At 29.1% G+C, this 14,620-nt stretch overlaps 1 protein-coding gene across 1 annotated transcript; it reads right to left on the bottom strand.

Annotated features, from left to right (window-relative positions):
* Positions 1-865: 865 nt before the first annotated feature.
* Positions 866-2,238, bottom strand: l(3)73Ah (polycomb group ring finger 3-like lethal (3) 73Ah). The gene is made up of 5 exons (XM_018547162.1): positions 2,136-2,238; positions 1,610-1,904; positions 1,294-1,439; positions 1,072-1,215; positions 866-997 (listed from the first exon to the last, which is right to left on the bottom strand). The coding sequence occupies exons 2-5, from the start codon at positions 1,884-1,886 to the stop codon at positions 866-868; spliced, it is 699 nt and encodes a 232-aa protein (XP_018402664.1). The 5' UTR covers positions 1,887-1,904; positions 2,136-2,238.
* Between the last annotated feature and the right edge of the window lie 12,382 nt (positions 2,239-14,620).

The raw sequence follows: 14,620 nt of genomic DNA, 5'->3' as shown, positions 1-14,620 counted from the left end.
CCGAGAGAAATTAGAGACACAATTAGAATATGTACGGCCGCGGCGCATAAATATACAAAGTTAAAAAGACCTGACTATTCAGACCCGATTTCTTTTGTTTACCTAATACAAAGCTTGCGTTTCTCTACATGCAATGTTGTTTGCATTCTGTCAAAAATATTCTATGTACAAGGATGGGGTATGTGTGCTTGTAAAAAGAATATACGGTTTCATAAAATGAAGATCGCGTGGCTTTGTCTCACGTCGTAAAATATAGCAAGTCTCACTCGTCCACTAAGATTCTGCATATTAGAAGGAGAGATGGTCCGCCGAAATTTAATGCGCAGGCACCGAATCTGTACACAATGCAGTACTTAATATCTATTAAAAACCCGTGTATATTACACACTGCAAACTGGAAATACAGATTCTCTCTCTTCCTCTGAGATGTCGCGACGATTTCTCGTACGAACCACATTTAAACATTATTAGATGTAGTGCGCTAATGAGAAAATCTTGATTTGTAAATAGATTTTAACTATAAAGAGATATCTTATAATTCAACTATAAAGAGATATCTTATAATTCAACATGACAACATGGTACATGACAAGAATGATCTTTGATTCAACAGTAGGATCTCGTTATTACTAATTTGTAATAATAAGATTCTGCTATTATTAAATATATCGAATAACACGTTTTGAAGTCGGTATATCACCTTTCACAAAATCATCACCACCATTTTCTAAAATTTCACACAAATGCTTTGCGAATAAACGTAAAAATAAGTACTACAACAGTTAAAATGAGAATGTAACTAGAAAAATGTACAAATAAAGGAACAGATCCTTTGTGATTTTTGTACATCTTGAATGTAGAAAGGTTAATCTTGCATATCTATATGCGACCTATATTGTAACCTCAAGGGTGGGTCCCGGAACCTCCATCTCGTCACATAAACAAACTTCAATGTGTGGTCTTTACCTAATAATTCGTTATTGCACAAAATATCGATCTGTCGAGAAATATAGACAATTAATAAATGACAATAGCAACATCATCTTTAATAACAACATCAGATATACTTACATCTCTATATTTTTCCATACCATTCAAAGCCTTTTTGGCAATGAACTTTTTCATATGCGTTATCGTCGCCTGAGCTGAACACCTGATAAATCGTCTCTTCAGAGTCTTCAAACTTGAGTTTGTACACTCCAAACATACGTTAACCTGTGAATTTAACATATTAATTTTAACCGATTAAAGTACTCTACTTTTGCAAACTTGTGTTTTTGATGCTGTAGTTACCTGTTCATCAGTACGATGATAATCTGATTCTGCATGTGCGTCAGCATTGGCTTTCTCTTCCTCAACTTCTCCAGCGTTTGGCAGAATATCTTTAGGACAAGGCAAACCTCTGGCTCTGTAAAATTCTCTTTCTCTTTTGATTTCATCTAAAATAAGAAAATGTTTCTGTTAATAGTTGGATGGAAAGTAAAATTTATGTCAAAAGAACAGAAAATAAAGTAAAAAAACCAAAACAAGTAAAAAGACCTTTTTACTCTAGATTATTGCTTTATAAAAACAAGCCTTGAATTCATATTCACTGAAATAAAGTCCTTACTTTCTTGAAGATCAGGAACTAATTTGTATACAATATCCTGCATAGTTCTGTCGAAGCTGATGTACTGTAGTGGATGTGATTGATGTATCACAATTTGACATGTCGGACAGGTATGCTTCTCCTCTAGATGCTTTACCAAACAGCTCTTGCAGAATGTATGTAAACATTCAGTAACAGTAGTAGCGTCAATTAAATATCCGCGACATATCTTGCATGTTATGTGACTGTTCAGAGTTTTCAGTTTTATCCTTCTTTCCATGGCATCGACAATCACCATTTAACAGAGAGATATTATCTGTAATGACGGATAGAATGGTTGCAATAAATGATATTAATAACCGAAGGTTACCAGAGCGAGAAGGTTGTTGGAATTAATGAGAACGAGTCACCGATGAAAGAAATACGAAGTTCAAAAAATTGCGAACGAGTTGTTTTAATCCGCTGTTACGAGAACACGCGGATACGATTATGACGGAGCAGTGTGCTAAGTTAAAAGCGTGCGGAAAGTGGGTTATCGGATTCTAACCTCAATTTGAAGCGTTATCGTACGGTAATGTTACGCCAGTTTTTACTCGTCGTGGATTTTTGCGGGGTGGATTCGCAAATCCCACTGCATACTTGAATCTCGATCCACAGGTCAGAACGAGTGATTTACAGAACTTAATGGAGTTTCACTAAAAATCTGTTTTAAAAACAACTCAATGCCTACACATACAAGTCATACGACAACAAAACGGATCAAAACCGACTGAGGAATGAGGCAGGCGCCGCTCGCCGCGCTCGCGTCAAACGACTTTAACTATAATCATGGTAGAAATATTCTACCATGACTATAATCAGAGAAGTCTGAAAATCAGAATCAGAAGAGAGATAAACCTGAGAGAGATCATGACGGCCTCTTTCCTGTTATATCGTCGAAATCGTCCCTATACTGTCGTCAGTATACTGATTGTGAGTGCAAGCGATGCAATTCTCAAACCGAAAATGGACAATTTCGATGGTGAATTGGTAACAGGAAAAAGGCCGGTATATGGCTCCACATAACACGTTTCTAGGAGGTTTAGGACATTTAAATATGATTTTACATGTAGGTAACTTATTTTACAGTTTAATATCAAATGTTACATAAGTAATCTCGATATAAAGTGATAGAAACGACAAAACATCTATACAGCAGTATAATTTTATAATCACGTATATTATTCCGAATAATAACACTTAGTCGTAGAGATATATACGATAATTAATTAAATAATTAATCATAATTGCAGTATTAAACGTTTTACGTTTAGTTCTTTTGAATCTCGTGTCATGTATTTTGTTTTCGTGTATTTTGCTCGTATGGTTTGAAACTACCATATATACCTATATAATGTGTCGTTTAAACATTTGATTTTAAAAATAATAATTTACAATTGTAATTACCATGCGGGGGGGGGGGGTATGATAAAACCAAATTAATTTAATTTATTATAATCAGTGCTGTGGTAAGTTTCCAAAAATTCGCTATTGTGTCCGGAAACTTTTCGGGGATAATGCATATATACATTAAGTTTGTGTTATACCAAAATAGCTGTTGATATTATTTGAAAACAAGAGATAAACTTACTATAGTTTTATATAGGTATGTCAACTAATACGCAGTACAATATAATATGTATTTATTATAAGAAATTGCTTAGATGATATTTTGTATTTACTATACGAATCCGTTATCGACAATTTATGTAGTATTATTATTTATGTAGTCTACAACGTCTTTTCTGTAAAGTCTTCCTCTAAAGAGTAAGATTATTACAGCATCTCGAAGCATATTATTACTAATATTCATATTTCATTCCGTGATAATTGTTACAAGAGTATACAAATTTTTTATTATCGAAAATTACATCTTAATAACACAGTTTTAACATCCATGGTAAGTTTCTAAAGACATGCTTAATACTTTATATATATATATAGTTCGCTTGATTTAATACATATACCTACAGACGAAAAGTCATTTATTTAAATAATTAATTTTTGAAAGAGTTTTCCAAATAAAATTTAAATCATTTAAAATATGTCTGTATAATAATTTAATTCAATAAAGGTTTTAAATTGTTATTTACAGTTTATTGATTTAAAAAATTAATATACTTATTATATTAAAATCTTACAATATATGTATAATATTTTATAACAAATAAAATATGTGAAATAAAGGATAATTTTCCGTTTATTAGATGATGTGTTGTCCTCTTGACGTTTCTAATGCTCAAAAGCAACATTTTTTATACTGAATTTAATTTGAGATAAATAATATAGATAAAAAATGAATCTATCGACCTTTGCAAACACCAAATTCAACAAATTTTTCTAGATTTATGTCGTTTCGTATCAACGAAAATTAAAAGAAAATATTCCCAATACAAAAGCGTTTATTGAATAAAACAAATAATTTATTACTTTGATTTAAGTCATCATATATATTTCTTTCTAAACAAGTTTAATTATTTAAAAATATAACTTATATCTGTAAAATATAACAAATCTGTTATTTAAAAATTGTTTTCCAAAATAATCAACGGATATAATATTTATGTATCTATGAATAGTAATATTTTGAATACTTTATAAAACATTTTAGAGAATATGAAAACTGAATAAGAGTAATATTCCTATAGTCTAATTATCACTATCACAACAAAGTAAAAAATAGTATTAAATACTATTAAAATTAAAAACATTTAGTGTAATTTAAATGTTGTTTGCTATTTATACGTTTATAATTCTTAATGTTACAGTTTCTCATACAACAATTCCTATGCTCTGTAGATGCTATTGCCATAATATTCTATTTTCTTTAAACATTTTGACAGGTGCTTGGAAGAAATATTTATTCAATATGAATTTGGCACAGATTAGTAGTAGCTTAACATTTATCACCATGATAACTATTCTTACTGGTGAACATATATTTTATTCCGATGCACCAAGTGATTTTCATTTACCAGAGTATATAATACCGGTGCATTATCACATAAACCTAATTCACTTATCTCTATATGAAACAGACAGTATCTATTGGAAACTCATAACTATGAATTATGAAGAAGGCAGTTTTCCATTTATCGGAATATGCAATATAACTTTCCATGTTCTTCGCTCGACACAAGATATAACATTGAATTCATTACATCCGATTATAAACGATAAAACGATATTAATTAGAAGCGACGGTAAAATTTACCACATAAACGAATATACTATTGAAGTAAATATTATTTGCTTTGGCTTCACCGATGTATTGACACCCGGACTATACACTTTAAAAATTCAATTCTTTGGTCACATTTTAAAAAAATATGCTCAAAACTTTTTTGAATACTCTCACACCAACAATAAAAATAGTATGATGTAAGTAGATATTCAGAACTTAAACATATACATATATATATACACACACATGCACACATATACCTATGCATCGTATAAATATATCGTATTGGACTTAACACACGAGGGTATCCAAATCTTCTATTTCAAGTAACATATTCTTCTATAAGAAGAAAAAAAAACTACAATTTATTTTCTGCTTTATTTATAAAGATTTCATATTATATAATTTTGCTTTGTGTAACTTTATACTTATTTAAATTAGAAAAAAATCACTTTATTCCGTTACAGTAACATCGACCTTCGAATAAACACGGTTTGCATTATACAATAAAATAACAGTTTTTAATATTGCTTTTGAAATCCAACCATACAGTTAGAAATATGTGTATAATTATGCAATGTAAGTATTTAATACAATCACAAAAATTGTTCATTATGGTAGATGGTTGATCTCGCCAACTATCCAATCGACTGAAGATGGTCAGTTATTTCCTTGTTGGAACGAGCCGCATTTAAAGACCACGTTCAAAGTGTTTATAAACTGTCATCGCAATTATAAAGTTTTATTCAACATGCCGATACAAACCTACAATATTATTGATGAAAAATCTGCGTGGACCCATTTCCATGTTACTCCCCCAATGTCCATTTTGCAATTTGCTCTAGTTTTTACCAATTTTTCTCGCATTCGTATTAATGAAAATGTTTCTTTGTGGTGCGACAAATGTTCAAATCAGCAATCTATTATCTTTGAGTTTACAAAAAATCTCATACGAAATATCACGTTGCATTTGGAATCTGAATTTAGTGAAATAAATATTCCAAAAATGGATCACATTGCAATTCCAAATTTTCCATACGATGGCACATCAAAATGGGGATTAATCTTTCATAGGTATGCAGATTCATATACATACTTATACAGTAATTATACATACTTATATAAAACACGTACCATTATCCCATAATGTTAGATAAACTGTTTAATTACATCATTTACAATTTTAAAATCTTTACACGGGCGCGCGCGCGTATATACATTTTATAACTTCCATACAACTAAGAAGTATAAATAAAATAATAAACAATTGGTGTCATTATCATCAGATATAAGTTGACTGTTGTGCTTTATAGGCATTAAAGAAAATTCACTATATATATATATATCATTGAAAAATTAATTAAAAACGTAAAAATTTAACGAGATTTTATACATTTAATATGGAAATAAATTTGAATAAATAAAATTTAATTTATTACACATACACATATTTTTTATTGTTTCAACTTTTCGAAATTGTAATTTAAACTTAATATGTCAAATACTTTATATACATCATTTAAACAAGTTGAATTGATGAGAGCAAAGTGTAAAGCATACGATTTCACTCCAAAGAAATTGAGCGAAGACTTTGCTCATGAGTATGTATAATACTTTTTAGGGAAGCAGATCTTGTCTTTGATAAACAAGTAGATCCAGTTATGCGCAAGATGGAAATCGCACGTTTAATAGCACCTAAAATAGCATTTCAATGGTTTAGTAACGTATATCTTGGCAGTATTTCTTGGCAATCTTATTTTTGGTTGCATGATGGTCTTGCTGCTTTATTTGCAGAAGAAGCTATCGTCAAGGTTTTTACATTTATCTTAATTTTCTGCATAATTTTTATTTTTTATAACATGAATGCCGATAGATGTTACACTGTTTTATAAAATCTATGAAAACAAGGTTTAAAATATGTTTAAATAATTAATATAATGTTCAAAAAAATTTTTACATACTGTTTCGTGATATTCAAAATGAATTATATGGACATTTTATCTCATTATATAATCTTTCAAAACTTATTTTAATAAATATTATTTGTTAATTACACAATTAGTAGGTTAATTACGAAAAATTGTTTAACAAATTTTTAGCAGTAACATACATAGTGTAGCAGCACATTTTACACCATATAAATAATATGCGATTAAATATATTTTCTAACTTAACATTCATGTAACTATAAAACTCTGTTTGCAGACTTTCAATAATTCCGAAATAATGGATTTCTTCATAGTACAAAATCAATACGATTCTTTACATTTAGATTCTTATCATATTAATATGAATCCTGTTTATAATATATCGAAGAATGATTCAATTTTCGATTTCCCTCGAAGCATGAAAGGTAAGAACAATAAAATAATCTTCTATAACGTTAAACATGAAAACAATATCAAAGAAAAGCAAAAAATGTACATAAATACATATATTGTACAAAAAAATTGAAATGCATTTATGTTATTGCAGTACTGGTTGTTTTACGGATGTTCCAAAATGAAATAACCAAAGAAGTTTTTCGGAAAAATATCCACACATTTCTACAGACGTAGTGAGTATCGATAATATAATAATTTAAAATATGTCTATGATAATGATTTAAGTTGTGTGCTATATTTATGATAAGTTATGTGCTATATACTGTACGAATATAATAAATTATGTGTAATATATCTGACATTTTTTTATAAAGTTAGAAACAAATTCTTACATTATTTGTCATATTTTTAATATTTTTGTTTTACCTGCGTTTATATTATTCTAGTCATTGCACGTCAATAATTTTACGTTCCATGTTTTTTGTACATTTTATTCTTTATCCTATTTCTTTGTATATATCTTATATAATCTACTCTTTTTATAATTCATTTATTTTTATATCTCTTTAGCGATCACATCATCCTCTAACGAAAGATTATTTTATGACATTTATAATTTCAAAATTTATATTTTATGTTTATAAGCAGGGATGGAAAAATTACTTTTTAAGAGTAATTAAATAAAGTTACAGATTTTTCTTTCTAAATGTAATTATTATAATCACCGTTACATGTTATTAATCCTTAAAAGTATTTAGTTACAGTGTCAATTACTGAAAAAGTAACTTAAAGTTACCTTTAAAACTCTTTTATGTCATCGGAATATTTACTAGTATCATCATCGATACTATCATCTATACTATTAGAGCTGCATTCAGAAACATTACCCGACTACCTTCGTGTATCGTTTTACCCTTTTTTTTCACCTAATATGAAACAAGAAATATACGCGGGGTCTTCAAAGTAATGCAGCGTAGGACAGTTAAAATAAATATTGGTTTACATTTACATGTTAAACAATTGTATTCAAGAAATAAGGATATATAAAACACCGATGTTTTTTGTGTGTATTAAAGTAATGTAAACCCATATGAATATGAAATAGCATATATATCCAAATGTTTTTTAAAAAAAAATTCTTTTTATATTCGGCTAAAAGTTGCAAATAAATTTCACTAATCCAACATAGGTCACGTTTTTGCGTTTAGAAAATAATGGAACACTGATCGAGTGCATTTAGTACTACAACCGTTCACTGAGCACTGTTGCATTTGACTGGCGGATTTCATTAGATCCAAAAATATAGTTTAAACACAAATTCGTTGATCGTTTTAATTAAATTTCTTGGATTTGTTTAATCATATGTTTCGAAGCATTTGTAGCTAAAATTGAACGCTACCGCACACTAAATTGACAAATAAGTATAAAATATATAAAACATGTAACTATGAAAGTAACTATTAAATAAGTTACTACTTACTTAAAAGTTATAACTAAGTTAAATTATAATTACTGATGGAGAGAAAGTAACGAAGATAAGTTACAGTTACTGAAAAAAAGTAACTCTAACTTCGTTTTACAAGTTACAAGTAACGAATTATTTCCCATACCTGTTTATAAAAATATGTATTACATCATATAATATAATGTAATACAAAATACATAATATAGTTTGCAAAATATGATATACCTAAGATATAATATTATACTACCGTTTAAAAGTTTATATAAGAAAAATTATAATTTTTTATTTACAATTAATCGATTATGTTAAACAATAACAAAAATTATTTTAATGTAGCATGTTTATGTCGAAAATAAAAGGTTGGTACGAATTTTGGCCGATATACCCAATCTATCAACAACCCTTGAATTACTCATATGATATTAAAAATGAACTTAACTCTTGGATAAGTTACAAATATTACCCTACCGTATTCTGGGAACAAGAAACTTCTTCTCAAGGAAAATTGTTTCAAGATAATAGAATTTCCCATTATGGAATATGGTGGATACCTGTAACTTTAGTTCCACGACCATTCCATTATGATTTGCGCACGAAAGAGTGGTTAACTTTTGATAACCCGAATATAACTGTTAATATTGTCGATGTTAACCTTCACGTGGAATGGTTTATAATCAGTTTTCAGCAAGCTGGTAAATATGCACTATAATATTAATGATATATATTTATTGATATATATTTAAATTTTTTGGATCTTGAGTACAACTTGTTACTTTTATGTTTGTATTCTTTGTATATGAATAATTAAGATATTTTGGATAATTTATATAAAGTACGTTAGAATTTACTAGGGAAATTAATAAAGTAACGAATAAAGTAATAATTAATGGAGGCAGTGGATATTTATTTAAAAGCACGTATGTGAACGCAATAAACACAAAAAAATTGAAAAATAAAAAAGTTTTTCCCTTAGAAACATATTTCTATTTATTTATAAAATGATTTAATATTTTTATAGTATGTAATAGAACAGTAATATATTTTTATTGCTAAATAGGATACTATCGCGCTAATTATGATGAAAAAACCGTGTTCAACATTGCAAAACACCTAAATACAAAATTTCCATTTATACAAAATACTTCAATATTCAAGAAAGATCACGTTATCAATCGTGCTAAATTCATTGATGACGCTTTTCATTTGATGATGGAAGGTCAATTCGTCCCATATATGTTCTGGGATCTCACGACATATTTAACACATGTGACAGATTATGTAGCATGGTATCCAATGATTAAAATATTCCAATATGTATCTACGCTGATTCCATTTTCAGTCGATGAAGTTAGGTATATCGATATTAAGGTAAGGACCAATATAAAAGATATCATTTAACGAACGCATGGTTTTTATGCTTTCTACTGTTAGATTATTTTAAACTTAATATATTTACAAATGTAAAGATTTAGTTACTGTACTTTATTACATCATTATAAAATGAAGTGAAATAATAAAAGAAGTGAAAAAAGATCTTAATTTGAATGAAATATTTTTTTGCTTATACTAAAAAAATTATATTTAAAATTTTACTTTTTTGTAAAGTAAAAAAATACTTTAATATTATAAATTTTTTAAAAGAAATAATTTTATTTTATATGCAATGAATAGTTTTTTTCTCGAAATTAAGATAACTTTTTCTCTGTGTGTGTACATCGTCCATAACCATGTTACAATATTTACACACACATGATTAATGGTTCATAATTAATTACCTAATGAGTGATTCTTTTTTCAAACACATTTTATATAGATTATGTTAAATCATTAAGTTTGTAGAAGTATGAGTTCCTTTTAGAATTTATAATGACTATTTGTGCTGTCTCTAAGATTAAAAATGGTGTTTTATTATTGTTGAAAGAAGTTATCGTTACGAGGTTATCGATATAAGATGAACGAGGTGGCGTATACGTTTGTCTTTGATCTACTCTGACTGTATTTGTTTTTGCTTGCTTGCATTCATTCTTTCGTAAAAATTTGCATGTACGCCACGCTTTATCTTGTGTTATAATAAACCAACTCAATACATTTGTACCCTGCTGGTTTCGTCCATCATCACAAAATCCTCATAATTATTATAAATAAATAAAAATTGTAACATATAGGAAAAATGTATGAAATTATTGCATAAAGCAGTAGAACAACTAGGATTTGATGAACATTTGATGGAAGATGATTTCTTAAAAAGCTTAAGACAAGAATTCGTGAAATGGGCATGTGTATTCCAAGATCAAGATTGCTGGACAACGGCCTATACTAAATTGAAAGGCCATATATCTGATCCTGAAAATAGCCAGTAATATTTTTTTCAAGCATAATTTAGGTGAACTTCCGAAAGTGGCCGACTTCCGATTATCATGAAACTTGGCAGAAATACTCCAAATGACGTCAAATGAATGCCCTTAAAAGGATTTTCACCGACAAGAAAGTTTAATGCCAAACATGTTTGAATGAAGTTTTGCATGTGCGTATGCATGTGTGTGTGTAAAGCAACAAATAACGTATTATTTCTGCTCTATATGTATACAATACACACACACACGCGGGGGTGTACAAGGGGATGGTGGCCTACGATACCCCCCTCCCCCCCCCGAGATTGTACACCCCCGCGTGTGTGTGTGTACCCAGCCCATCGGTACAGGGTTTACACCTTTCCCTGATCAGAAACATTGAACTTTCCACGCGAAGTAACTTTTACCCCCCTCCCCCCCTGCACAGGGGCACACGACTTCTACGATAGTACTGTTGCTATGATAGTACTGTCCAGGTAGACCTGTGTCGACGGTGCGGGTGCGGGGAGGTGTCCCCCCCCCCCCCCCCCCGGGTGTGTGTGTGTGTGTGTGTGTGTAACTATGCATACGACTTCTATAATTGTACTGTTGCTCGTGGGGCGGACCTCGCTGTATCCACGTATACACTTTACAACGTAGAAATAAAACGTTATTTTTTAAACTTTTTTTGAGAAAAATCGCTTCACGTTGAAAGTCTAAAAGTGTAAAGAATAACGTTTTATTTCTGCAACTCCATTCAAACATTTTTGGCACTAAACTTTCTTGTCGGTGAAAATACTTTTAAGGACATTCATTTGACGACATTTAGAATATTTCTGCCAAGTTTTATGATAATCGGGCGTTGGCCATTTTCGGAAGTTTATCCCATAATTTTATCGTAATTACACCTTTTACGCTTCAAATATTTTAATGAAATAATATTATAAAATTTAACAAATACTGCTTTTAATGTGTTTTTATTCGCTTTTTGGAATACTAGATTTATGCCAGGCTGGAAGCGTTGGACATATTGTTCAGGTTTATCTATTGGTCATAAATATCTGTGGTTCGATTTAATAAAAATATGGTTCGAAAAACCTCAATCAGGAAACAATGTATTGTTACCTTACTTCATTTGTTCTGGCTTAAATGAAAATAGTAGTTCTTCATTTTTGGAACAGTACAGAGAGAAAGGACATGAAATTGAGTCCTACAATAAGACATATGTACACATTTTTCATTCAATAATTAAGAATATTCCTAACAATCATTACATGTTTCTACAAATATATAGTCAACTTAATGATTTAAGACCTAAGTACGAGCATCTTTTTAATAAATATATACTATATTTAAAAATATTCAGTTATAAAATAGAATTATTGTTGTATAAATTACAGGACAATGAACCTATTAACAGCACTAGGCAATTTTGTTAATCATGTATATTCTGAAGATAGACTTAGAGAAGTAAGCAAAATGAATCAAAATTTTATACTTACTTATTGATTGTCTATTAACAAATTTATTAAGAATTAGGGGTGAACTTCCGAATGTGGCTAACGCCCGATTATCATGAAACTTGGCAGAAATACTCCAAATGACGTCAAATGAATGCCCTTAAAAGGATTTTCACCGACAAGAAAGTTTAATGCCAAAAATGTTTTAATGAAGTTGTGCATGTGCGTATGCATATGTGTGTGTAAAACAACAAATAACGTATTATTTCTGCTATATCCCCCCCCTGCACAGAGCACACGACTTCTACGATTGTACTGTTGCTATGATAGTACTGTCGCGGCAGACGATTTGTCGACGTTGTGGATGCGTGGGAGGGGGGGGGGGCGAAGGCCACCCCCTTGACCCGCCCGTGTGCGTGTGTGTGTGTGTGTGTCTATGCATAAGACTTCTATAATTGTACTGTTGTACGTGAGGCGGAACTCACTGTAACCACGTATACACTTCAAAACGTAGAAATAAAACGTCTTTCTTTAAATTTTTTTGAGAAAAATCCCTTCACGTTGAAAGTCTAAAAGTGTAAAGAATGACGTTTTATTTCTGCAACGTCATTCAAACATTTTTGGTATTAAACTTTCTTGTAGGTGAAAATCCTTTTAAGGGCATTCATTTGACGTCATTTAGAGTATTTCTGCCAAGTTTCATGATAATCGGGCGTTGTCCATTTTCGGAAGTTTATCCAGAATTAGAGTGTATAACATATACAATACGTATGTATATGTCTACGAACTTTATTTTTTCTTTTTAATGATTACGGTAAATTCTAGTACGATAATATAAAATTTTTGGAAATGTTCAGAATAAGCAATTTATTAAAATAAATGTAAACATTAAAACATTTTTTGTTTCAGATTTCCTTGCATCTAAAGGCAGAGAAACCCAATTTTAATTTAACTGAAGTAGAAAAGTCAAAAATTGAATACAAAATACAGAAACGAATTTTAGAAATTCATAGTCATATAAACTATTTTAAGTTTTTAAGTATTGATTAATTTTAGTTGAATAGCTATTAAGTTAATGCAAACCAATAATGTCGGATTATTACTTTTCTTGTTTTGGTTCAACTGATGTATAACTGTTTAAGAACTGTTGATTGATTAATTTCTGTGTAATTTCTGGATTGGTCTTTAATATGAATCCAATTCAATAATTTCCTTCAAGATCTTATTGACTACAGGCTATTCCTAATTTTCTTTAATTTTCAATTTTACTTTCAATGTTTTGATTCTCAATTTTATATTTATATTAGATATTTACTTAATAAATTATTTATACTATCTTATATGTATGTACATATAATATATATATTCTGTATTATTCTTTCTATATAAAAAATTTATTTAAAAAAGATATATTAATAAACAAATATTAGGCAACAAAAATATTATTTTTACATTATTATGATCACGTATTTACAATTACTTTTTGATATAATCATGATAACATTCCAAAGAAAATGTCATTTTTCGTTTCTAACGTCACGATTTAGTATATTGCTGTAGTTCATGATACTATTCAGGAACCTTAAGTGATTTTCTAATTTTTTTAGAGAGTATATTTCAACATTTGCATAATTTGCATAATTTATTAACTTGCTTTATTTACTTATGATTTTTCAAGTATTCTTTGAGCGATTTTGTTTTATAGCAAAATTGATTTTTTTTCTTTGTTTACGATTTAAATAGTAAGATCTGTTTAATATATTATATAATATTACAAAAATAAAAATTGTTTGTTTATTCTTCCTTTTAAGATATGTTTTTAGATTTATTATGTTTTCTTTGGATAACGATTATTATTATTTTTAAACTAATTACCATACATTAATTTTAATATTTTAGATTAATAAAGATTTTAACTATAACATATAAATATAATAACAAGTAGCTGTTTAACATTTTTTGACAGTAAAGCTCAGGAAGTTGTGAAGAATATGAAAAGAATCACTTCATTTTGACAAATCGATTAATTTATTCGAAATGAAACTCATATCGTGATGATGATTCCTTTACATGGTTTATACATAAAAATTCTATGTAAAACCTTAGAATAAATCCTAATTTAACTGTTCTTATTCTCTACTTCCTAATAACAAATAATATTTAAATAAACGCCTATATGTACAAGTCACAAATTAAAAAGATACTTTCTAATGCGTAAATCGATTGTTGT

This window comes from Cyphomyrmex costatus, unplaced genomic scaffold (genome assembly GCF_001594065.2).
Source record: "Cyphomyrmex costatus isolate MS0001 unplaced genomic scaffold, Ccosl1.0 scaffold61, whole genome shotgun sequence".
Classification (NCBI taxonomy): domain Eukaryota; kingdom Metazoa; phylum Arthropoda; class Insecta; order Hymenoptera; family Formicidae; genus Cyphomyrmex; species Cyphomyrmex costatus.
Note: the sequence above shows the minus strand (reverse complement) of the source record. Positions and strands in the feature narration are given on the sequence as shown.